Source organism: Protomyctophum bolini (genome assembly GCF_963924005.1).
Source record: "Protomyctophum bolini genome assembly, chromosome: 16".
Lineage (NCBI taxonomy): Eukaryota > Metazoa > Chordata > Actinopteri > Myctophiformes > Myctophidae > Protomyctophum > Protomyctophum bolini.
This window is the reverse complement of record NC_137877.1, coordinates 25031391-25057819: the sequence shown is the minus strand read 5'-3', so window position 1 is coordinate 25057819 and position 26429 is coordinate 25031391. Positions and strand designations below refer to the sequence as shown.

At 42.2% G+C, this 26429-nt stretch overlaps 1 protein-coding gene across 2 annotated transcripts in view; it reads right to left on the bottom strand.

Annotated features, from left to right (window-relative positions):
• Nucleotides 1-330: 330 nt before the first annotated feature.
• The window catches only part of ube2f (ubiquitin-conjugating enzyme E2F (putative)), a 58814-nt gene continuing 32715 nt past the window's right edge, over nucleotides 331-26429 (bottom strand). For both annotated transcript variants that reach the window (XM_080785372.1, XM_080785373.1), the window contains exons 6-10: nucleotides 25373-25443; nucleotides 24677-24734; nucleotides 16818-16850; nucleotides 14143-14205; nucleotides 331-1464 (exon numbers count right to left, since the gene is read on the bottom strand). In XM_080785372.1, the coding sequence (XP_080641498.1) occupies nucleotides 1414-1464; nucleotides 14143-14205; nucleotides 16818-16850; nucleotides 24677-24734; nucleotides 25373-25443 (276 nt within the window). In that variant the 3' untranslated portion in view covers nucleotides 331-1413. The remainder of the gene's footprint in view (nucleotides 1465-14142; nucleotides 14206-16817; nucleotides 16851-24676; nucleotides 24735-25372; nucleotides 25444-26429) is intronic.

Sequence of the window (26429 nt, the reverse complement as noted above, 5' to 3'; positions counted from 1 at the left end):
TTTTGACTCGTATGTTGCGTTCACATGGGCAGATTAAGCAATACACTCTACCATTCATTGTCAATGGAAGCCAGCGATTCTACCATGCATTGTCAATGGAAGCCAGCGACTCTACCATTCATTGTCAATGGAAGCCAGCGACTCTACCATTCATTGTCAATGGAAGCCAGCGACTCTACCATTCATTTTCAATGGAAGCCAGCGACATGAAGATACGAAGCATCTATGACGCGTGCTGTGAAGCGTTTTCGCAGCGTTTCATTTGCCCGTCTAAACGCACCAAAAGGCTTTCAGCATTCAGGAAGAAACCAAAAATACACAGGGAAGACATATATTTGAATATTATTTATAACCACACCTGGGGGTCTATTAGAGTAATGTTAACTCCATAGACACATACAAAACAGTACTCCATCTTTAAAGTTGACCTGTGAATAGACCAGAGTTGAGGAAAGTGTGTTTTCTGTACGTACTGCATGATGCGTGTGTGTGTGTGTGTGTGTGTGTGTGTGTGTGTGTGAGATGGATAGGACAGGACAAGGTGGTATTCATCATTCACCTGCTGTCTAGAGAGGTGTTGGTAGGGATACAGCCTTTTATAGAAGATAAGGGGTGTGTGTGTGACTGGTTGTTTTGTTATGGTTGCATCCATCCATGGGTATCAGGGTATGAGTGTGTTTACCATCCCTTGTGTGTCACTGTGTGTGTGTGTGTGTGTGTGTGTGTGTGTGTGTGTGACTGTGTGTACGTGTCACTGTGTGTGCCACTGTGTGTGTCACTGTGTGTGTGTGTGTGTGTGTGTGTGTGTGTAAATGCGTGCTCACGTGCATTTTCTCTTTAGCAACAAAAACATGGCAGGCACTAGAACTGAGAAAACACCATAACAGATATTGATTTTTGTTTTTTCTCTCCATATTCCGTCGTTTGTTAAACAATGGCTATACGTGCACATTTTAAAATCATCCCCAGTAGGGGGTTCCTATCAGAATCCCTCAGCTGCATGTCGTCATGGCTCACTTCCGATTGGCTCAGAGACACAGAGGGATATGCGCCACATCGTTGGACGTTGCTACTGTGGTTGGACAGGTGAAGTTGTCATGAACCCAACACTCATCCAATCAATCAGCATAATTAAAGCTTTTTTTCTTCTTCTTCTTCTCTTAAGTCTGTCTTTTTCAGTTTTATTCTTCTCTCTTTTTTATGTTTATATTTCTTAAGCCAGCCCCGGGGAAATTTAGATTCAAGGGTTGTAGGGTCAGCTTGTGATTGGTCAAGGAGATTATAGGGGGTGGGGCAGGAGGTGTGGAGGGCATCCGTTAATAGGGGACGTGATGACAAGCGGAGGCGAGGTGGAGCTGATTGGCTGATTGACTGCGGAGGGTTGCAGGCAGGTAACAAGGCTCCATGTGTCTATCATCTGGCATAGTGCTTGATGTAATCTTGAACTTTATTCCGAAACTCCTCCTATAGAAAGGAATAAAAAAACAAATGCAGGTTAGAACAGAGAGAGTGTAAATCTAGCGATGTGCAGGTTGGTGCCTTGCATGGTTTCCTCCGCAATCGGTGTATGAATGTACAGTATGTGTGAATGTGAATGCAATGTACAATCTATGTAAAGCACTTTGGCTATAGAAATGCACCATTTGCTGTTTAAGTGTCCACAAGATGTAAGATCTCATTATAGGTCAGAGTAGAAGCACTTTTCGACAGAGCATCTTCTCAGTAAGAGACTCTTGGGCGCCTGACAAGAAATCGCTCTCTCTGTTTCAATAGTGTGCCTGGCGCCAGAGGTGTACTACACTTACAGGTCCTTGCAGACTGATGGAGTTATCGGCAATTGCCTGCCGAAAAAACACATCAGTCTGCAAGGACCTTTAATCTAGAAATACGGCACTGCAGTACTTATGGCTCAGAAGCAATCAGGTCTGTGCCAGTAAAACAACACTTCTGTCATATTGTGGGTGCTGCAGAGTAATGTCTTTTTTGACCCTGTATATTCCTTTTGCTGTTATTGTTTGGGCTCTGATTATCCGTACTCTAATGTCTTTTCCATCCTGTGTTTTTAACACGCTGTTAATGGCTTTTCCATCGTGCCCAGGGAGGGCTGTAGCTGTATCCCGCAAGCTAATACTCGCACGTTCACAGCAATGGCAATTCATGTTTTGCCCTTCGTAGAAATGAACCTGTCAAAAATAAATAATGCAATGGGCTATATGCACACAGAATAACTCTTCCTACTTCTGGGCCGCTTCCCTACTTCCTTGTTACAGATTATACTAATTAAGGCTCTGTTCAATTTAGTGTACAGAGGTTCTCTAACTTTATTTCAAGGACCCAAGTTTTTTTTAAATGACGTGTGTTCATATAGAGCCCATTAATTGAAAGAACGAGAGAGGGGGCAAACAGTATAGGAAATTGGACCAGTCCAACTATCTGAACCAATATCTGTGCGCTATGTAGGGCTCTATGGTTGCGTTTCTTTGGTCACGTCCCCTCAGCACACCTTAAATCAAGAGCACTTCACACCAAGGAAGTAAAAAACCTTGGTGTTATCTTTGACAGTGACCTGAACATGGAGGCACATATCAGAAACACCACAAAAATATCTGAGAAACATTGCCAAAGTCTGAACATTTCTGTCCCAAAATGATACCGAAAAACTCATTCACTGTATTATCACCAGCAGGCTCGATTATTGTAATGCTCTCCTGTCTGGCTTACCCAAAAACAACTATTGATCGGTTACAACTAGTCCAAAATGCAGCTGCCCACGTGCTGTCAAAGACCAAACGTAGAGCACACATTACACCGATTTTAAAGTCCCTGCATTGGTTGCCTATACATTCAAGAATAGATTTGAAATTAATTTAACTTGTTTTTAAAACATTGAATGGAAATGCACCTGTCTATTTCTCAGAAATGCTTCCTAAATATGTGCCCGGCAGACCCCTTAGATCATCTAGTGCTGGTCTCCTAGAGATTCCAGACCCCTAACACAAAGAAATATGGAGAAGCCGCCTTTAGCTACTATGCTCTTGTGCTGTGGAACAGCCTGCCAAGGGATCTACGGTTCTCTGAATCTGGACATTTTTAAATCTTAAGACACACCTTTTTAGCATTGTTTTTACCTAGATCATTGCATGTCCGTTTCCTTTTTTAGTTGCTCCTTTTGTCTTTGTTATTACTGTAGTTGATGCTCTCTTATGTTTTTGCTCTTTCTTGTTATATTTTTGCTCTTTCTTGGTTGATAAAGTCCAGAAACTATCTGAAAAATAATTTAGATAAAACTGATTGGGATTGTTATTTTTAATGAGAATCGATTGTTCTTTAAATCATTTTAAGATACATTTTTAATCGAATTGTGACCCCAAGAATTGGAAACTAATCAAATGATGAGATAGCAGAAGATTCACAGCCCTAGTTACAATGGAGACAAATGTGTACTCGCTCATCATCACTTTTGTACCTAATTTGGTGAAAATAAATCTACCCAAAGTGGCCTATGAGGCTGATTAAAAACATTAGGGGTGGAGTGTCGTCCTGAGAGAGTCCATCTAGTTCCTGCGTTTGGGCACATATGCTTTCTTTTCTTATCCAGAGGCTGTGGATAGCATTTCCATTAACTTGGGCTGCCGTGACTTTGTTAGAATGTAGACATTATTACATTCCGTTTTTCAATCTACAGAGCAAAACTGCATGTCTCAGCGGAAAGGCGGAGAGGCATTGTATGTGACTGGGGAGCAATTCCATTGGGATGACGTGAGACCAAGTACCGGTATACGAGAAGATGCACGATGAAAGAAAATGGTAGCCATTCACTGGATACTTTTTTTCCCCCATTATCCAAGAAATAGCAAATCTCCACGTTTTCTTTTATTGTTTTTTTGAAGGGACAGACAGTAGGCTGACAGGAAACGGGAGAGAGATGGGGGAAGACATGCAGTAAAGGCCGTGTCGGGCTCGGGAGTCGAACCCGCGGCACACTGCAACTGGATTACCAGTCGGGTGCCCAGACGGTTACGCCACTAGTTTTGCTATTTTACTACTGAGAGTTGAAACATAGCAACACCATACTGCATTTGAAGCACTCCCAGACAACACCATACGTTTAAATGATACACAGCTCCAGCATTCTCCTCTTATTTAAAGGCGTGTCTCTCTCATTTGATGTTTCTACCTCGTTGTGTGCCCCACCTCCTAACACACATGCACGCACCCACGCAGAGACACACACACACACACACACTCTTCCCGTTTTCATTGCGAGTCGCCTCTCTCTCCTGTCACCATCGTGACCATCTTCCCTCATCCGCATAGGGCCCAGCGTAATTAAACCGTGTCCGTGTTCCCTTGGAACATGAACTTTCACATCCAATTCTCCCACTGACATCAGTCCGCTGATTTACACCACAGCTCTGGTAGACAGTCACGCACACATTCCTGAGGGCTGCTGTTTTGTTACCAGGGATGAGAGTTGTCACCAAGGGAAATGAGAGAGAGAGAGAGAGAGAGAGAGAGAGAGAGAGAGAGAGAGAGAGAGAGAGAGAGGATGTACAAGAATGCAGAGAAACTGCTAAGAACAACTACTATTACTATTAGACGTCATATGCCCCAGTTCCGCCCCATTTTTGACATTGTCACACGATGGTGATACCCCGAGAAACTATGGAACTGGTTTCCAAATCAAGGTTTGTCAATGTAGAAAACTCCATAACGCCATAAGATTGTGTGGCACAGCCATCACATTTTAACGGTGCAAATGACAGAGGTGAAGCAGGTATAGTCCAACAAGCAGCTTTAGCCCTTCGCTAAGGCTTATTTTCCAATACCGGAGCAATTGACCCGCCCGGCAGCACTGTTTAATGGAATTTATTTGTGCGTGTATAAGTATTTAAGTTGACAAAGTTGTAAATGTCAACAGTATGTACTGTATATCCATAACATAAGCTAGTAGACAATACACTAATTCAGTCTTTCAATCATTTTATTATTATTATTTTCACAGTTACATTACCTGATCATCTTCTTCTTAATTAAATACACTATAGTTTAAGCTCGTCACATGAAACTCTATACCGTCATATGCATACATCTGTCGCGTGAATTATCAAAACATTAGAAAGTAGCCGCCGTATCTGTGTATTAGATTGTGAAAATATAATAACAATAATAATAATACAATGATTGAAAGACAGTACTAGTGTATTGTCTGCTAGCGTGCTGCTTGCTTATTTTATGGATATACATATACTGTTGACTTTTACAACTTTGTCATGAGTAATTCAACAAAAAGAACACACACAAATACATTGCATTAAACAGTGCTGCCGGGCGGGTCTTTGCGCAACCGCTCCGGGATTTAGATATAGGCGAAGTCCCCATCTGTGTTGATGGTGTCAAGTAAACATGTTTTTAAAATAAACTCCCTGCTTTTAACCCATTTAGATCAGAGGCCGAAAAAACGGCCTGTAAATCCTGACCTACGTTTTCGGAAAAACTTTTTATTCAATGTTAAAAATATATATATATATATATATGTTGCTAGTATCTAGCATATGTTGCTATCTAGCAACAGCTAATGTTACGAAAAGAGGTTTCTGGATTGAAAGGTATAACGACAAAAAGGGGAAAATTTTCGCCTAACATTTAAAAACAAGAGCACACTTCCAAGGGCTTATGCCCTGCGACCCCACCACTTACACAGCTGTGAGTAGCCGCCCCTTCCTGGTTAGATAATATTTAAAGTTTTGGCTGAGATGACAACATGGTTCTTCAATAGATTGAGGGCGGCAGGTTGAGTTTGTTTGAGTCTGATTCAAATTATTCATTAGACGACAACTATCCCTCTGCTGATGCACCTGCATATTATGTGCAGGAGCTCTAGTATTTGCAGTGCAATGTCTTCAGAGGGACTGATATGTACGCCGGGAGAAATGTGCTCTGAAAGGCAACTTCATGGCCAGACTGAGGTGGGCCACAGGGTGGAGAAAAGACTTGACCGAGCTTCAAAGCGGTCAAGATGACAGGAGTGGAGGAAGGGGGAAGTGGTGGGGCAGAGGAGAGCAGAGGGATAATAGGGTAAAGGTGGCAGGCAGGGGAAGGAAAAGAAGAGAAGAGAGGAGGAGGAAGACAAACCTCAGAGGACCTCTGCGCGCACACGCGCACACACACACACACACACACACACACACACACACACACACACCCCTTTGGCATAACCTCTGCAGGCTCACTACATCTCTGGCAATGAGCACATGCACGCGTTGGTTGAGGGGATCATACGTTTTAAAGGCCCCTGTTGTTCCGCTTGTTACATTCCTCATTATAAATATGGCAGCTGTTGACGACTGGCCGTTAAGCCGATTAGCCTTCCTCTTTGTTCCCTTTTGATACAAATCCCAGGACTGTGAATAGGAGTAACACGGAGAGGTGAAAGAGGAGGATATCAGAAGACACACATTCCAGTTTCATGAAGGCCACTTAGATATGAGGGCTAGTTCACCTGCTTTACTCGTTTGATTATGTTCCTGTATTTACATTATCTCTGAATCTACGGCGCTACAGAGGTTTTGATCAGAACGCCAATGTTCCGTCCTAATTTCTGACTTATCCAAGCATCTCGTTTGGAATATTAACGCTTCTAAAGAGAGATCAGACAAGGTAGCGTGAGATGGAACATTTAACGGAACATTTCACCTCCCGGTTTTGGGGGATTTTACTCTTATAGAGTAAAATCTGCCTCATCTGCTGGGCATTCTAGCGCCTTTATTTTGAAAAATTCCAGGGCATAAAAAGTGTTAAAAGCTAAATGAGTGTCCATTGAGAAAACAGGTTTACCTGCGAAGCCATCGACACAGATGGACATTTCATTGTGTTATTCCTTGCCCTAAATTTAACTACACCAACATAAACAGGAGAGCTGTTGCAAGGATCTGCATTACAAGCTTGTGAGATTTTAGATAATGCTATTTTCAGCATCCGGCACAGATGCACAACAATGTATAAATTAAGCATAAGATACCGGAGGTCAGAACAGCTCAGACGACCTCAAGAGCTTTACATGGAGATTCAGTCAGACACGGTGACATTCAAGGGACACTGCTGGTGTGTAAACATCCATGTCAACCTGGACACTGTCATTTCCACTTCAGATTGTGGCTTTCATCGTGAGCAAAATGAAAGACATAAATCATAATTGTGGAGTGTCTTGTTTAGATTTGTTTTGTCCCTCTGGCCTGTCCTTCTCTTCCCTGCTGATGTCATCTCTCCTAACTCTTTATTATAGAGACACACACCTTGTAAAAACGGCTCAAGCACACACAGAACTTTAAACAGAAAACTAACAGACTTTCATTCACACAAGCGTGCGTGCCGTGCGCACATGCACACATTCACGCACAGGGACATTTGCTATCAACCATTTGGAATAAGAAATGGCATGAATATAATCCATAGAACATTCCAGGAGAGTTTTACTGCACGCACACACACACACACACACACACACACAGAGCGTGATTTGACTTTATTACCGATTATATGGTTCCACTCAGGAGCCAATGCACGAAAATGACTGTTTAGAGAGCCGTGAACTCTCTCGGTGAACCGGAAGTGATAACCTTCCATTTCATAGCTTCACTCCGGGCCGTTATCTGCCGATGTAAACATTTGTTTTCTACTCACGAGGTAAAGTTAAAGTTTTATTAAGCTCCAAACATCGTCCTTTATCTCAATCTGAGCCCTAAAGATGCTAAAGTGTACATGGGACCTTTCGGTGGTTAGCGATGGATGCTAAAAACAGCTAACGGATGGTAAAACAAGGCCCATAGATCGTTATGAGCTTAAAGATCAACAATTTTTCGTGCACAAAACTCCCACAGGCAACACTCTGACTGTAAAGAACCACAGCAGAAACAGCATGGAGGGTGTGTGTGTGTGGGGGGGGGGGGGGGGGGGGGGCACGCCACACAACAGTGGTGGGACAGTAACAGTACATTTACTTAGTACAATATTTAGGTATTTGTACTTTACTTGAGTATTTCCCATTTCCAATACTTTTACTTCTACTCCACTACATCTCAGAGGCAAATATTGTACTTTTACTCCACTACATTTATTTGAAAACTTTTGTTACTACTACTTACTTTGATTATTATTACAAAACATATAATTATGAAACACTTCGGCCCTGTATACATTTCAACCATTTGAAAATGGCTGATCTACAAGCTCACAATGTGTCGCTCGCAATGCATTGTGAGCTTGTAAATCTGCTATTTTCAAATTATTGTTATACATTTGAAAACTTGAAATGGGACATTCTGCATAATGACTGTACTTTCTACTATATTGCAGATTTGATACTTTTTTTTTTTTTTTTTTTATTGGTTTTTTGAAGGGACAGACAGTAGGCTGACAGGAAACGGGAGAGAGATGGGGGAAGGCATGCAGTAAAGGCCGCGTCGGGCTCGGGAGTCGAACCCACGGCACACTGCGACTGGATTACTAGTCGGGTGAATCATGTATTGGAATGTAATGGTATATGTAATGTTTCGCTTCATATCTGTATGGAAATGTTTTTGGAGATATATTTTTTGGAATCATACAGAAGAAATCTGATTTTCAAATAAAGCCTGGTTTGACTTCACATTAATGAGTTAAGATAATCCCACGCCGTTGGCAGCAGCAGGCGTCCATTTGGGTGCATATATACACTCTTTAGAGGATTTTTTACTGTGCAGGAATGACTAATAGAAAACCACTTGAGTGGAGTGCAAAAGCGCCAGAGATACTGTAACGGCTGCCGTTAGCACTGGGGTGTAATTGGTGAGGTGAATAAATTAACAACCAAACAAAAGAAAAACAAGTCTCCCTGTTTGTTGCAACAGCCAGGCTTCAGTGGCTCCGCTGGACACAAGTGCATACAGTGTGGGAGTCACACAGCATATTACGAAAACGGTCTGTTGTATAAGAAGGATTTGGATGGTACTTTGACTTACAAATGGATAAATTAATGCAGGATTTTAGAGTGTTACGTTTTCATGAACTCTGTGAGAAATTCATCATCAAAGGATTAAAAACATTCTTATTTTGGGGGTGTCTCGTCGTTTTGTGTACAGCCACAGACCATCAGTGAAGCTGATCCGTTTTCATTGTAGTGAATCGTGGGATCCCCACGGGAGGTCATTCAAGCGGTTCCCAGGAAAATGGAATGGGTTGCCAATATACATAATATATTTTGGTCTTTGATCTCAAAGGGTTGTATAATCATAGTAATATTCATGTGTGTTGAACTCATGTGCGTACATAACGTATACCAGTAATGGTATCTAGAACATATACTGTAGTATACAGTATCCTACTGCATACTATGTTGTATATCTCTGCCGTCTGGAATAAACCACCTAACTCCAAAATGTTCAGGAACAAAAAAAAAGAAAAGAAAAACCTACAGCTTAAGTGGAGTTAGGAGGTACTTTTCATTTGTTCGAAAAATAAATCTGATTTCTGAGAAAGAAAACAAAAAAAACTAAAGAATGGAGTTAGGTGGTTTCGTCAGGACAGCAACGAGGTCACAGCAGAAGATATTCTATGAGACACAATGTTTCGCCTTTCGCTGGCCTTCATCACGTCACCTGATGAAGGCCAGCTACGGCCGAAACGTTGTGACTCATAGAATGTCGATGTTTTAATAACACTGTGGAGCTGAGGCTGTGTGTGGACTTCTTTCTTCTCTATGCATCCATATTTTGTCCAGCACCAGCGAGGGACTGGATGTGCGCTAGCCACCTGTTTTAATCCATTTAGACCCTAGACCAGATTCTACAAAGGCCTTCTAAATCCTGACAGTTTTCTAAAAACCCATGTTTCTATGTCAGTCGTTCTCAAACATTTTCATATCAAGGAACCCCAACAATATCTGTAATTGGCTGCCGACCCCATCTGAAAATATGTTGTTCCATGGACCTCCCAGAAGCAAAGATTTGAGTTAAAAACGTTCGCTCTGAAAGAATACATTAAAAGATTTGCACTACTGTAGATCTGCTATTTTTAAATAGCTAAAGTATAACATAATGTTTATAACACCAACAGGGGTTAACATTCTGAATGGGTTAATATAATAAACACTGTGGAGCTGAGGCTGAGACTTCCTTTTGTCCAGCACATAACAGCAGCAGAGATAGACAGTGAATGGACTCATGGTAGGCTGTATTTTGATTTCAGTGATTGCAAACGAAGAATAAGAAGAATAAGATAATTTTCACCAGCTGTAACACAGATTTCACACCATTTTCACAGAGTGGTAGTGCAAACGATACCTCCCTCCGGACCATTATGCCAACAATATTCATACAATTATTCTAGGCATATACGCCTTATGGTAATTTACGTTATGGATGCTGCAGAGCAGACCACTTAAGCGTTCACTTACATTAAAGTAGCGGGTAAAATACTAGTTCTTCATCATGACATGTTTCTATTTGACACACACACACACACACACACACACACACACACACACACAGCGCCTCACCACCAAGTGCACTAACAGAATGACACCACACACACCCCCTACCTAAATGGGCCAAATGGCCATTATCACACGCTGAAGGGCATAACCCAATGCATCATGGGAAAGGGTACGGGTCAATTCTATTCCATATGTAACCTCATCGGAGTTAAATGGACACTAGGGATTTTGCTGTGTGTATTCAAAGAGCACCAAAGGTGAAATACTGTGTGGGAAAGCTTACAGAATGGGCTCCAACAAACTTGTCTGTTCAGTAGAAGCATGCATGCGGTGTCACATTTAAGCCCGAAATACAACAGTGTTTCGTGCTTAAAGTTCGGGTACAGTAAGTGATATGTTCTGGTTAAAACATTTTTATTAAAAAGTTAAAGCATATTCTGATATAATTCATTGCCATAGTTTGTTCAGTAACAGGAGTCTCCCTGTCTCTCCTGCTTTTTAATAAATACTCAGGTGGGCAAAAAGTTTGCCTCTTCTATAAAAATAAAACGTACAAGTTACAGGCAGTCTTGTATCATACCGATACCATATATTAATATTTTCCACCACCTCGCAGCAGAGATCAGACTATCCAGCATAGCGTTATCCACCTCAGTGGACAGTCAAGACGGACAGTGTCTGTAGGCCAATCAGAGGCAGGCGGGCGTTACCATGTCTATGCTCAGTCAGGGAACGGAAGGTGCTAAAAATCCGTTGTGTTAATAGTGTTCGAGTTCCATTTTGCCGGCTCATTTTGTTGTCATCACTTCCAATTTCACTTGTTAATCCTGATTAGATGAAATTAGTATCCCGACCTGAAAATGCATTTTCTGTTTAATAAAGAGCTGGAGAGACATGGGCATTCCCGTTACTGAACATTCACTGTATAGCAATGATAATCAGAATATAGAGCTATTTAAAACATTTAACAAACACTGTTGTATGACGGTGCATAAGTGCATTACATTATGCTCCCAAGAAAGCAATTACTAAAATGAAAACGCCATAGAGTAACTGAGGTGACTTCCAAAAGCTTTCTGACAGTTTGATTAAACTGATGACGGGGAGTAGGACAACAGAAGTATCCATGCAAGATAGAAAGTAATTGGGGTTAGAGAGGGGAGAGAGAGATAGACTGGAATATAGAGAGAACACGTCTTGTATAAACGAGGAAAACAATGTATCCAAGGTCCTATTCTTTTGAACCATCTTACAGATATGTTTGGCATTGAGCACAAGGCTCGAGTTGGCATTTGACTACCTTCATTTATGCAAAAAAGTCAAAAGGTCAAAAGGTATATTGTCTTGGGGAATGGCCCAGAACTCTGTACATTTGTTTTTCTTTTTTCTTGAAGACAGTGACAGCCTCTGCATAATTTGAAGTGTTTGTGGTTAATGCGCTACTACGTGCGTTTAGAACAGAAAACAAGGATATGGCAGCCCTAGCAGTAAGTCCACAAAACCAGTAAATCTCACAATGAAATCTTCCTATATTATTATTATGTTGCAAAATTCACATTTTGTGGTGCTAGAGGAAAGGTCACGGGGGTTACTCCCAACAGTTAGGGTTCAACCTCCGGAGGGTTATGAATGAGCTCAGCCAGATTCATAGCAATCTACCCATGTGTAAGTGTTAAAATTAGGGATTAATTCATTAATTGATAATTGATTCGTTTTGATAACCTTATCAATCGATTAACCGGTTAGCTGATAAGCAGAATTTAAAAAAAATACAGAAGAGATAGAGAATACAGAGATACAGAAAGAATACAAAAGGCATATAATATTCCTTAATCAAATAATTATTTCACCAATTGAGATATAGGGCCAGGCAATGGCATATTCATTTTGTATGAGGAATAAAATTAAATGAAACGTGCACAGTCTTGTCTGTCACATCACAAAATGCAAAAGTAGAGACGTTTCTTTAGTTAACAAGATGGCGGGGGGGGATTCTTTTTATCCAGACCACATGTGCATTCCTCGGCCACATGCACGCGCAGACAGTATTAGAGTCACAGAAAACCACCAAATGAGAGAACCGCTGAATTTTCTATTATTTATTAACGGTTATGTTTAATTGAAGATTTTCTTAACAGCGATTAATCGATTAACAATTAACATCCCTAGTTAATATGGTATAAAGATGGCACTAGAGCAGCGCTACTTAAACCGCGGCCTGCAGGCCGCATGCGTGTCTGTGTGGCCCGTCATGGTCATATCAAAAATATTTTGTTCTGCTTTCAGTGTGGAAAAGTCATTTCTAGAGGTTCTAACTACATGATACGATCATACGCTACTGAGCTGTTTGTTCTACCTGCTGACAAAAAGTGTACCGTCATATGAGGAAGTGCAAACAAGTTACGGGCGCGGACAGAAAACAGCATGTTTTGTGCTTGTGCAAAGAAGATCCTCTTGGCTTGTTTCGGAACAACCGTATGTGCCTTCTCAACAATTGGAATTATCAAGTGAAAATAGCACAACGCTTTCATTGACAAGCACCCATGCATGCCCATGCGACTGTCTGCACACAGCAGAACCTCCATACGAGCCAGACATGAGTGTTTACTGTTTACCGTTCCCGATGTATGTCGTCTCTCTCCTGCCTCCTCTTTAATAGATGTCGCCCAAATCAAACGTGATTTAGCCTATTTATGAAACTATTCGCTTTAATTTGTAGGCAGTAATTAGTAAAGTATAGTGTGACTGAATGTCACTGGAAGATATTCATGATTCTCTGTTGTGTTTAATAAAATATGAGCATTTAATAAAAGCCTAATTTTGTAACGCCCTGAACTAATTTCATTATCAATCATTCCATGTCATGACATGACAATAATTTTGTTCAATGAGGTTTGGCCTTTCCTAGATGGAAATGTTGGCCGTTTTCTGTGTGTTTACTCAATTTTTAGACTACTCATAGTGTGTTAGAAAATCACTGACAAAAAAATCCAATATAGTACCAACATTATTTGGGCTTGCGTCCCTTGGACTTTTGGTATTTCTCTGAGTGGCCCCTGAGCCATCTTAAGTTGAGTAGCCCTGCACTAGAGGAAAGGACATGTGGCGTGTTCATTCTCCGGGAAGCATGAAGACACACTGCAAATTCCATGGCAACAAAGACATTTCAAAATAAGGACCATTTTAACATACAGTACAGTAGTTATCTTTAAGAATTCCAGTTACTTTAGAGTTGACCGAGGAATGAACCTGAACACAAACTCAGTTTATTTCCGTGTTCACACTGAAAATGGATGACTGAGCTCTAGATCCTATATCAATTAAATATCAGATTAGTCCACTTAATCCTCCAGGAAAACAAAAGAGTGTACTACAAACGTTACAATTTGTACATTCGCTGAGTTACAAATGGATACATTATTAACCCTGAGCATTTTTATATATACATATATATATATACAGGTTTAATGTTTGTTTTAGTTAAACAAACATTAAATGCCATTAACAATAAAGAGAGTTCAATGTTTGTTTTGTCTGTGTTTGTTTTACATCACCATTACATCACCTAATCATAGCAACATGAGTTAGACTTTAATATATTAGCGCCCCTCACCTTTTTTGTATGCATTTTCCTACCAAATATTGTATCAAATCAGTTCATTCTCTCTCACCTTGTCCCTCAGGTGATGCTCTGCAGCGTCGATGTTCAAAGGGTCATCGAAATTCAACAGGTCCTGCAGAAAGCATGAGAAGGTTATAGAAAGAAAGTGACACAGTAAGAGAGATAGACACGTGGAGGGGGGTGTTGTCGGAAAGACAGACAAGAGCAGGGAAATGTAATCTTGTGTCTTTCCCCTTAAATGGAATGTCATTAATATTGATTCCAGTTGACACTTAAGGGTTTACTTACTAGATTAAGTTACACACAACTGCACCAATACCAGTTGGAAATGTCACACACTCACACACTACCAGTGGTGGAAAGTAACTAAGCACATTTACTCAAGTACTGTAACATTTTGAGGTACTTTTACTTCTACTCCACTACATCTCAGATCCAAATATTGTACTTTTACTCCACTACATTTATTTGAAAACTTTAGTTACTACCGGTAGTTACTTTGTAGGTTATGATTATTACAAAACATACATTAACCACTTCATTTCGGCCCTTTGAAAACAGCCGATCTACAAGCTCACAATTGAGCTTGTAGATTGACTATTTTCAAGGATTTTTATACATTTGAAAACTTGAAACGGGATAGTATTTATGTATTGTAGTGTTGAAACTTTTACATATGTAAGAAATGTGAGTACTTTTTCCACCCCTGCCTGTAGCCAATGGCAACCAGTATTGTCACACCGGATTTAGCAGCTGCGTCAAACAAAATATCGTAATTGCGCTGTTGCCGTAGAGACGGCGCGCGGGGAAAAGCGACGTGAAACGAGGGGTGTCATTAGAGAGATAAAACGTGGGATGTGGCCCTGCGGCTCGTTTCCTGATTAGGAGCAAAGATTGGGAGCATGACAGGGCAGGCGCTTGAGGCTCATCATCATCACAGCGCCGTGCTTAAGGACCTCTCCTCTCCTCCATTACTGTCAACCCATTACATCTGCACAAATCACCCCCAGAAAAGGTTTACAGAATCCCATTACTTTACTGGTTAATTATTCGGTAATCAGTTAATTGTATGTGTATACCCAATGATTATTTAATTGTGTGTGTGCGTGCGCAGAAACCAGCTATGTCCAAAATAATAACTTTTCTCATCAAAGTCGGTATGGTGACTTTATACATTGTTAGATACTTGAATGTGTCCGCGCTTTTCATTGGTTCAAGATTTGTAAAAACCACGTACAGACATAAAGGGTCTTCAATAGCACTGAAAAGATATATATGTCGGCCTACTGTATGTATGTATATAAGATATGAATCCTGATTCCTGAATCAAACCTTTCAAACAGTGTTTAAGTAATCCAACAAAATCTGAATACCGCTTATACGTCAACTATGGCTGTCCTCACACAGCCCCGTCTAAACACACAGAATATAATAAATGTATAATTTGATCCCGTCTGGTTTTAATCCCATTATCCGAGGGCACGGTGTTCTTCACATTGATAGAGGACTGTTTCCCCTCAGGAAAGAGATTGTCTGTATTAGGTCTGTAAATTACATGAATACACCTGGTGTAACCATCTTTATGCAGAGACGATTCGTTTAGCTGCAGTTTACTGTAAACTGTTTTCCTCTTACTGTCTCCATTAACCACTTCAACCCATAGGTTCTTTGTTGACCGGCGTCCCCCAGGGGTCTATTGTACGAATGTACGCCCCCTCCTTTCCCCCCTCTACACCAGGGGTCTATTGTACGAATGTACGCCCCCTCCTTTCCCCCCCCTCTACACCAGGGGTCTATTGTACGAATGTACGCCCCCTCCTTTCCCCCCCTCTACACCAGGGGTCTATTGTACGCCCCCTCCTTTCCCCCCCTCTACACCAGGGGTCTATTGTACGCCCCCTCCTTTCCCCCCCTCTACACCAGGGGTCTATTGTACGCCCCCTCCTTTCCCCCCTCTACACCAGGGGTCTATTGTACGCCCCCTCCTTTCCCCCCCTCTACACCAGGGGTCTATTGTACGCCCCCTCCTTTCCCCCCCTCTACACCAGGGGTCTATTGTACGCCCCCTCCTTTCCCCCCCTCTACACCAGGGGTCTATTGTACGCCCCCTCCTTTCCCCCCCTCTACACCAGGGGTCTATTGTACGCCCCCTCCTTTCCCCCCCTCTACACCAGGGGTCTATTGTACGCCCCCTCCTTTCCCCCCTCTACACCAGGGGTCTATTGTACGCCCCCTCCTTTCCCCCCCTCTACACCAGGGGTCTATTGTACGCCCCCTCCTTTCCCCCCCTCTACACCAGGGGTCTATTGTACGCCCCCTCCTTTCCCCCCCTCTACACCAGGGGTCTATTGTACGCCCCCTCCTTTCCCCCCCTCTACACCAGGGGTCTATTGTACGCCCCCTCCTTTCCCCCCTCGACACCAAATCTAGTTCCAGAAAACAGGGACTCTAGAGTTTAAGTGGTACATGAATGGAACACAACGTTAGATAAACACAATTAATGAAATTGCTTTTAGAGGAAATGTTGTCTTACTTGCTCAAAATCAGTAAAAGATAGTACTGTAGGTTGCTTTTGTCGAGGCCAAACCTTCTGTCATTTAGGATATTCTCAGGAAATTTTCACAAAATCTGTGCAAATTGCACTCTGCCTCTTCATACACCACATTCTGTAATATGTAAGTCTGTCTCGCACAAAATGTAAAATAATAAATAATAAAAACTTACGGTGAACAAGGAGTTCAAGCCCCAGACCACGTCCTGGAAAACAGAGCACAGAGCAGAGTTATTGGACATTCAGGAAGACTATTCAGTGGTGGACAATAACAAAGTGCAGTCACTTGAGTACTGACCTTAAAAATAACAAAAACTAATATTGTACTACATGTCTAGGAAGTGAACAGGTACCTAAACACTAATTGTCACGCTGCAGACCCGGAAAGTGTGGAACCAATGAGGAGAGCGAACACCAGAAGTAACTTGAAAATAACTTTACTTTCCTTAGAACGTTGAACACAGGTTTCACCACACAGGGCAGAATAACGCAACAGGAGACTAGACAGAGATAGAACACACGCACACGAAACACACAGGAACCACTCAAGGCCATAATAGCACTAACTTTAAATACGGGAACCCATAGGTACAACATACACACCAGCAACCCACTCACGCGAAGAACAGAACCACAAAATCAAAACAAACTACAAAAAATAAAAAACACCACTAAACCCCTAAAACTCACTACCACACATGGCTAACAATAGGCACTCAAAGACAAAAAGTCTCTTAAACACAAGGCCTCTCAGGGACAAAACTGGATCTTTCATAGAAAACAAAAAGTGGCTAGAGAGACCACAATATAGACAAAGACCTATAGACGCTCTCTCTCTCAGTAGCAGTCTGGCGTCCTCCCTCCATGCTGGGGACCTTCAGGACGCCGCTGTCGGGCGATGGGAACCACCGTCTCCTTCTCCACGGGAACCACCAGAAACGCCTCCGACGCACTGGACCGCAGAGAACCGACAGCAACCTCCTCCACTCACACGGTCTGCATTTCAGTATCCACCATCGGGTCCCGACACGTAGATCTCCCAGAGCCACAACAGGATGGTGCAAAAGCGGGCGTCCAGGAGCTCCTCCAATGCACGCTCCTGGTAGTCATTGCAGCCTGTCCTTCCCGGGCCGCTCTCCGCAGGTTCCATATTATGGTTGGATTATACTGTGTGTGTGAACCAAGTGTGGAACCAATGAGCAGGAGAGCGAACACCAGAAGCAACTTGAAAACAACTTTATTTTCCTTAGAACGTTGAACACAGGTTTCACCACACAGGGCAGAATAACGCAACATAAATACATCTTGCCACCAGAGTTTGGAAGCACTCGTTTTCAGTTAAGAAATGTCCTGCTGCCTCCTGCATTATGTGCAAATTCAAAACAGGTGGTACACAGGGGAGTGATATCTAACGAGCACTTCCAAACTGCAACACAAAAAGAATCATCTGCAAGGACAGAAAGTAACTCATAACATGTGTACAGTGGATTTTTATGAAACAAACACTTGGATAGAAAGAGAATACTTCAAGCTTTGTACAGCTGCAATGTTGGTGAGTTTGACATTGTTTAATACAATCAGATAGGACTTTTCTGTTTGGATGAATGGCTGTCTATGGGAAGTTGCACCTAGGTAGCACCTTGCCATTTAATTAACTTATGGTAAGATGGCCGCGGTCTGCTCATTGGAGCCTGTGGCCTCCGCGGAACACTGACGTGGCCCCATGGCGTGTCTATCGTCATGGCAGACCCCTGAACAGTGTTTGTGCCAATAATGCATTGACATTAGAAATAAAATGTAATTTGTAGAGTTGATTTTTTTTTAACACATTCCTTTCTGTTGATCTACTGTCAAGTCTAATCCAACGCTTCAGCGCCGATGACAGAGATCTACGTCATGTGGTCTTTTCAATGGTTTATAATAGATTGCGCTCTTCACCAACATATGAATGGTGGTTTCTAAGCAACAGATACAACCAGACATGAACCGGAAGTGGACATTTCACCTGCCATCCGCCTCCATGTTATCTGTATACTTGTATAATGGGATGTAACAATAAATAATCTTGAATCTCTTGAATCTTGAAACCCAGAAAGGACAAAACATGATTTAGATGGGGTGCAAAGGAAGCATTCACTTGAGAGAAAAGTGAATGGGAAAAAGACAGTGAGAGGGAGAGGGCAATAATGAAATCAAGGGAGAGAGAGAATGAATGCATAATACATTTGCTAGCAGGAATAATTTATGACTATGTGGAATTCCAAAAGGCATGTCTAAGTATTAAGGGGAGCCGGGGACTATATAATGTTTGAAGTGCAGTCAGTGTCTGAAGGCAGCAGCTACAGTATGGTCAGTGGTACAAATAGTTTGAACACTGGTGGTTAACTATAGCTGCCTGTCCCAGGAGGTCCAGGATTTTCTCTCAGTGTGGAACCCAAATTCAAAAAATTCCCCCAGGTGCCCACCAAGTTGGAAATACGCAAACCCATTGCACTGACATTGTCTGTCTGACTGTCTGTGTCCGTTTTATGCCCATATATGGAGAAAACTTTGAACAGCAGCAAAGCGGTGCAACTAAAATTGAACGAAGCTGTAATTAATCCCATCCCAAGCAGCACCCAAGGGTCCTCTTTGATAAGTAAGTGTGGCATACAGCATATAGAGGATATAGGAGACCTGAGCACATGGAGTCTGCTTTCAAATAACAAAGGCTAAGGGACAGGTCGAAATTTAAGTAGGGATACCCCTGGAGGAAATGTATGTGCCCTACTGCCCTGATATAAAATACCATCACTTTCCCTCTGAATGAAAATTTAAATCCAGTCCCCTCCCCAAGTGATTAAACAAAAATGAAGCACCGTCCCCTAACATGACATATACCTCAGTAAAATTATGCCTAAAACCCTAATCTTTATTTCAAAACTTAAACATCAGTAAAAGTTTTTTTCTGAGAAAATGAATTGTCACCGGTCAGATTCGATCCTGCAGACCGTCTCATGGTCCTTCGAACGCTACCCAATTGCTGATAAAAACTTGTGGGGGTTACTAATGTAACAATAGTTTCGGCTCATGTCTCGTCTATACTATTTAGCTGGTCACAAAATTCAATGGACCATTTATATGCATATCATTATTGACACTAGGCAGCTTTGTAAAGCTGTGTAGGTGTGAAGTGGTGCAACTGGTCAACTGGGCAACAATGCATGTCATAGATTGCCAATCCATGATAGCAAATTAGAAAGACAGATAGCAGCAGGCAGCAGCACTCAAGCCGAGGGAGTGGAGAAAAGGAACAGTCCATGAGTATTATAATCTGAATTCCCAGAACTTTTCACCAGCTCCAGAATTACAGACGGAGACGGGAGGAGCGAGAGAGACAGAGAGGACGTTCTGGTAGCATTTCATTAATAGCGTTTCTGTGCTTGGTTGGTTTAGCTGTGCTTGCTCAGAATGAAGAAAGTGCCCAGAAATAGGAGGGACTGAGTCAAACTAGACTTTTATTTTCGTTCGCATCGGCAGAGTAGAGAGAGAGAAAGACGAACAGACTGTGTGTGTGTGTGTGTGTGTGTGTGTGTGTGTGTGTGTGTGTGTGTACGCGAGCTCAGTGTGTGGATAGGCCAATCACAATGATTGACACGTAGGAGGAACAATGAGAAACCTACTGTAGCCTTGAATGGCCAGCCCTCCAGTGTTGGGAAGTACCAAGTAAAAGCAACAGAGGGGTATCATTAGACAAAATTGGATTACCCTCCCTTGGACTTGAAATTCAATTAGCTCACCCTCCCTCTCACTAAAATAAGAAAGGCATCACCCTCCCCTATTTTCCTCCAGGACCCCCTTTTCCTAAATTTCGACTGGTCCCTAATAGTCTATTATCGCTACAGTTGGCCTCTTATTATTTCCTCAGAGAAACCCAGCTAAATCCAATTAAGGATGAGTTGATAGTAGTGTGGAGGAAGTGCAGCGGGAGGAAAAAACACTGTCAAAATAAACAGACAGACGTGCCACTTTCTGGACCCTCATTTGATGGCCCCTGATTGACAGCTTGGATTTGCATTTAAATGAAAAGAATCGACTACACTCGTTTACCGGTGTCGAGCCTTTCCTTTCATGACCTCGCTCTCTATAATGAGATAAAGCGCTTAAATTAATTGTTTGGTCACAAGAGTTCCAGTGAGAATTAACGGGACGTATCAGCCATGGATTAAAGAAAGAAACAATCTTTTGACTGAAAGTTTCCTTTCAGGTCAAAGACCCTTTCAGACTGAAATCCCATCAAAAATGGTGAGGAAAGGAAAGAAAGGGGGAGGCATGCCCTTGTAAAATCGGTAAATGGTTAATTTAATGTGTTTAGAATCACAGCAATAACTTCATTAGTGTCAATGTTTTTCGGGTCATTTTGTAGGACAGTAGCACGAACGGAGGCTTGCTCCAGGAAAGATTAATCACCGTCAATAAATCCAAGGTGTGTTTTCATCGACCTGGCAGTCCCTGCTGACCTGACAGGTTTCTTAAGCATTAAAATATTGCTGTCCAGGGCACTGTAAGCCTGGCGACTGTACAGCCTCACACACACACACACACACACACACACACACAGCGCCCCTAGTGGGGGGTAGAGTGGCTGGATGGTAACCGCAAGGTTGCCAGTTCGAACCCGGGCTCCCCAAGGAGTTAGTGTCGAAGTGTCCTTGAGAGAGACGTTGAACGCCTAATTGCTCCTGATGTGCTGGTTGATGCCTTGCATGGTTTCCGCCACCATCGTTGTGTGAATGTAATGCACAATCTAAAGCGCCTTGGATAAAGGCGCTATATAAATGCACCATTTACCCACACACACACATACGCACACACACGTGCGCGTGTAACGTGGTTAATAGTGCTTCCACTTGCCCAGGCATTATATTGTATTATGATCCAATGTTCTGTCACTTTAAGAGTTCAGGCGGCTGACGTAACCTATGACCTATAACCTAATGACGTAACCTACCGCACTTCCTATTTCATTTGAAAGCGGTAGGTTGTGTTTATTTTGTTCTGCAGATTATTTACATTATATGTACCCAAAGTTGTTGTTTCATGGTACTGCATCTGCTTTATTTCCAGCAATTGTAATGTGGAAAACATACGTCAGAGCAGAGCAGTGATTGCCTCATTCTTTGTTGTACAGAATAAATCTACTCACTGCTGAGATCCTGGTCTATGGTGCTTCATATAACACAACGCAAGATCACGTCTGTTACACGCACACACGCAAAGCAGTAGCCTAACCTGACAAAACGAAACCTACATTTTATACATACTATAATGGTCACGGTCTATTCATTGTTTCATGTTAAAGAACTGCCCAAATCCAAGGAAATAACTTTACAAACCAGTTACCTATCCCCTGCTAGTGCGCTTTCTAAGTCCCGTAGTGCCACGTCTTTTCAGCCAAAGTTTTATTTTTCTCCAAGACCCACAAATTCACGACCCCTAAACTGGAAGACGTAAAATCGGCCTGGCAAATTTTGCCGCAATGTTTTTATAAGTCCCCCGAAACGTTAATAATGTCCCGCGAGCAACACTGAGCCGTGAACATCAATCTGGGAAAATAAATCAGAGATAAAAGGGTTTCAACATTGAAGTGAACTGAGGGGAACCTTTTCACTGACGGACCACGGCCTAGCCGGCCTAGCCGAGCGTTGCATAGCAACGGAGAGCTAACCAGACAGTAGTTTGGACAGCGACCTCACTGAATAAATACAAATAAATCATCATTAAAGCCCAGGGAGCAAAGTGTCTTGCTCAGGGACACTTAAACACAGACTATGCGACTCCTGGTTCGTTAAGGTTCAATGTTGCCGTTATTTGTCTCCCTTAGGAGAAATGTGTCTTGGAGATAAGAGTCACAGCTGCATACATATACACATTCAGAAAAAGAAAGAAAAAGAAAAACACCATGAAACACACCAACATACAAAACAGAGATATTGCACACATTCCCTTGATAAAGTGCAACTAGTCAGTTAATCTCTGATTAAGCATTTTGATTGAGGAACAATTGAGTGCTTAAATCTATTATACTCGCACCGTGGAGTTCTACTGTATATCTCCTGCCTCCCTATACCTCAAATGATGAAAAAAAAACGGATGTGCAAGCACTGTGCAACCCGTACATTATGGCTTATGCTTGCAGCAATACTTCCAATATGATGACCGATTTTACAAAGATATGCTCCCTGTGTGTCCAAACGTTGACAGCGTAAGGAGGAGAGAGTTGGGGGAAAAGAGCAACGCCTTCTCTCTGCAGAATGTATTTTAAACAGCATCTTCATACAGATTCAGACAAGAAAAAACAATCCATAACTAAAGTTGGGTGTTATGCAATCCTATGCAGTGGTGGAGGATACAGCATTTTCAGCATATGATCTGATTAAAGTACTTCAGCTGTGTAGTAGAATATCCCATCTCGCTTACAAGTCAGCAACACAGACACTTTGTGAACACAGACAGGACAAGTCATTCTTAACGAACAGACAGAATTATCTCCATATATACAGTAACAGATACAGTACATAAAGTACTGTGTATTGGATTGTCTTTAGTGTCACAATATCGCAAATTGGTATGGAACAGTAGTCAACATAACCACTAGACATCATACAATAAATAATAGGTATTAAATAGAAAGAAGCATAAAAGATAGTGTGGAAGTCACCAGTAAGACGCCCTGAGGACGGGTGAGGTCACGTGCACGCATCCGCCTGGGTGACAGACTGCTGGGCGAGCGCTGGCGCTTTGGCATGGGGGGTCAGATCAACATATGGAATGAATTCTGAATTCTGTACTAGCCATATGGAGCGTATCTTGAGTGTACAGTGTTTTATTAGGTCAGATCAACCAGAACAGGTCAGCTCCATATATGGAGATCTAAGGGTGGCAGCGGGGGGCAGTGTCTTGTGTACAGGGTTTGATGAGGGCCCAGGTAGGGCCGGACCTTAATTTTCGGGCCTGTTGGGACTTGAGAACTCTAGTTTTCACCGGCTGCTGGGCGCTGCTGCACTACTAACTTTAGGGCGGGCCTGTCTAGAGTTTGAATGGACATGTATCAGTCATCAAGAGGAAGGACGGGTGGGGAAGGATATGAGGTCAGCTCCATATATGTAGATCTAAGGGTTTGAGGTCAGATGTAAAGTTGCTGGCCTGACTGACGGATGGAGAGGTTTTAATAGTACGGTCGCAATCACAATACAATTGCTCTTATATATGTAATATGTTATGTTATATCAAATACACCTTAAAGAACCTTGATCTTGATTCTTGCCCTGTGTCCACATGTCTCTTCTCCTAAAGCTGTCTTTAGGTCATGCCCTGTTTACATCTCCTCCATCCCTTTGTCCCTGTCACATGTATCTCCTCATCCATGCCTCTCTAGATCCTAAATCCTCCTTCACATCTCTCCTGTCACACCTCTCTCCTCATCCATGCCTCTCTAGATCCTAAATCCTCCTTCACATCTCTCCTGTCACATCTCCTGTCACACCTCTCTCCTCATCCATGCCTCTCTAGATCCTAAATCCTCCTTCATGAAGTGATTTATTATTCGCCGACGATGGGCCCCATCTTGACATTCTTACCATAGTTCAAACATAGCAGTCTAGCAGTTTGTCTTTCTTTATCCTCTTCCTTGTGTAAATCTTAACATACATAAAATAGGTTAAGAAAGATCAGTGGATGATCATCAGACCGACAGCCTAAACCGAGTCAAGTGCTTTCCCTCGGCAAACCCTACAAGTCGCATAAATTCAATCCCATTAAAAATACAATATTAATCTGTGAATACATTCATATACACAGAAAAATACCCTGAGAATGTAAAAATGGACCCATGCCCTCAGAGTTGAACCAACACTGAAGGTACCAAACACCAAATTCTATGCAGAGACTATTGGTTCAAGAAAGAGACATACAGAATGATGAGAAAGAGTGAGGAAGAATGACAAGTTAGGTCAGTTCTTGTTACAGTAAATGAAAACAAAATTATACTTGCCTTTAGCGTTCTGGTGGGAGCCCAGCCCGTACCATCAATAGAATGCTCCCGCAACAAGCTGCAGACACATGCAAAACAATAGTAAATGCAGTTGCTGTGGATGTACCGTGCAGTAAATAAAGCCTTTTGCTGATATCATTCTTTGCACCAGAATGTACTGTCAAGCTTCATTAGTTCTTTCCTGCATGTCATCCTTGCAACGCATGTCAACTCCCGTCAGTACAAAGTCGAACCACAAAACTCTGTTCTCACGCCCGTGACACAATGCCACAGTGGTGTTCATTCAGTAAACCTTCATCTAAAAAGGACTGCTATCCTACAACTGTTATTCATAATGCTGTAACGGTATGGTAAAGGACGCTAAGAGTTACAAAGGTCATATTTTCTCATAGGATTCTGTGCTGCTGTGATTTGGTCAATCAATATTCCAACTCCAAACTGTAAATCTGTTATCACACACACCTACATGCCATTTCATTTTAATTTTTTTAAATTGTGTTCATCGTTCATGTGTTTGGCCCAATGCTGCTCGAAACTGTGTGTGTGTGTGTGTGTGTGTGTGTGTGTGTGTGTGTGTGTGTGTGTGTGTGTGTGTGTGTGTGTGTGTGTGTGTGTGTGTGAATGAAATAATGGGGTACGCAAGAAAAAGTCATGTCGATTTAAACATGATAGTTGGTGTTGTGTGGGGCGAGTTACCTCAGGCAGATCTCTCCGGTCTCAGCGATGTTAGGGTGCCATATTCTGGTGAGGCATTTCACTTTGGGAGGCTGCAAGGAAAAGAAGATGAAAACAGAGGACAGACAGACAGACAGATAGGCAGACAGACAGTTGGGTGAGAAAAGAAAGTGAGAGAGAAACACAAAAGGCATATTAGTGAGAACCGCTTTCAAACCAAGCCAATTAATTTGGCCTTTGAGAGAGAATGAAGGATGAGGGTGGATGAGGCACAGATTCGTCACTGTGTGGTGTGCTTTGAGACAAAAAAGGAACGAGGAAAAAGAACACACTGCAAAGAAAGTAGCTCAAAAGGTCAAAAGAAATGAGAGAATCAGTTAAAAGTTGTAGTTTCTGAACTGCAGCATTCGCCCTGGTTCACAACGCAACACAACACGTTTGGTGGAACTTTAGTGTAAGGCTACTGAGCAAAGGGGGTCCCAATACAATATGCAATGTGTACATATAGTGTACATATAGTGAAGCACAAAACTCAAGCAACAGCTCAAATCTAAACATTACGGGTTCAAAATGATGAACCCAAACCCTAAGGGATCCCTGGAATTGGTTCTGAGATCCGAGTGGAGCCAACATAAAAAAAGAAAGGCACCCACTCAATGGAATGACATTAAATCGCATGTTTTCCCCTCAATGAATAAGCAACTTCACATTAAGGCACTCATAAGTCACTCACACCATTGAGTCCATGGGGGTTTGTGCGTGCGTGCTCTCTTGGCTTTCACTTTAACCAACAGAGAAATAACTTAGTTCTCCCATTATATTGTGCTACAGTAGCCTAATTTGATCCCTGGTCAGCCAGTGACAGAAGCACTTGATCATAGCCTCCTGTTTTCACACCTACTACAGCCAGCACACAAAGAACGATGATTTGTTGTGTATTAGCTTGTCTGACACCTTGATCGAGATGAGAGAGCAACTGCAGAATGGTCATTGCGGCGAGAGGCAAGCAGCAGCCAATACACAACCACGATTGCGCAACAAAATGGGCTAGACCAGCGCAGGATCGGGAAAAATAAAT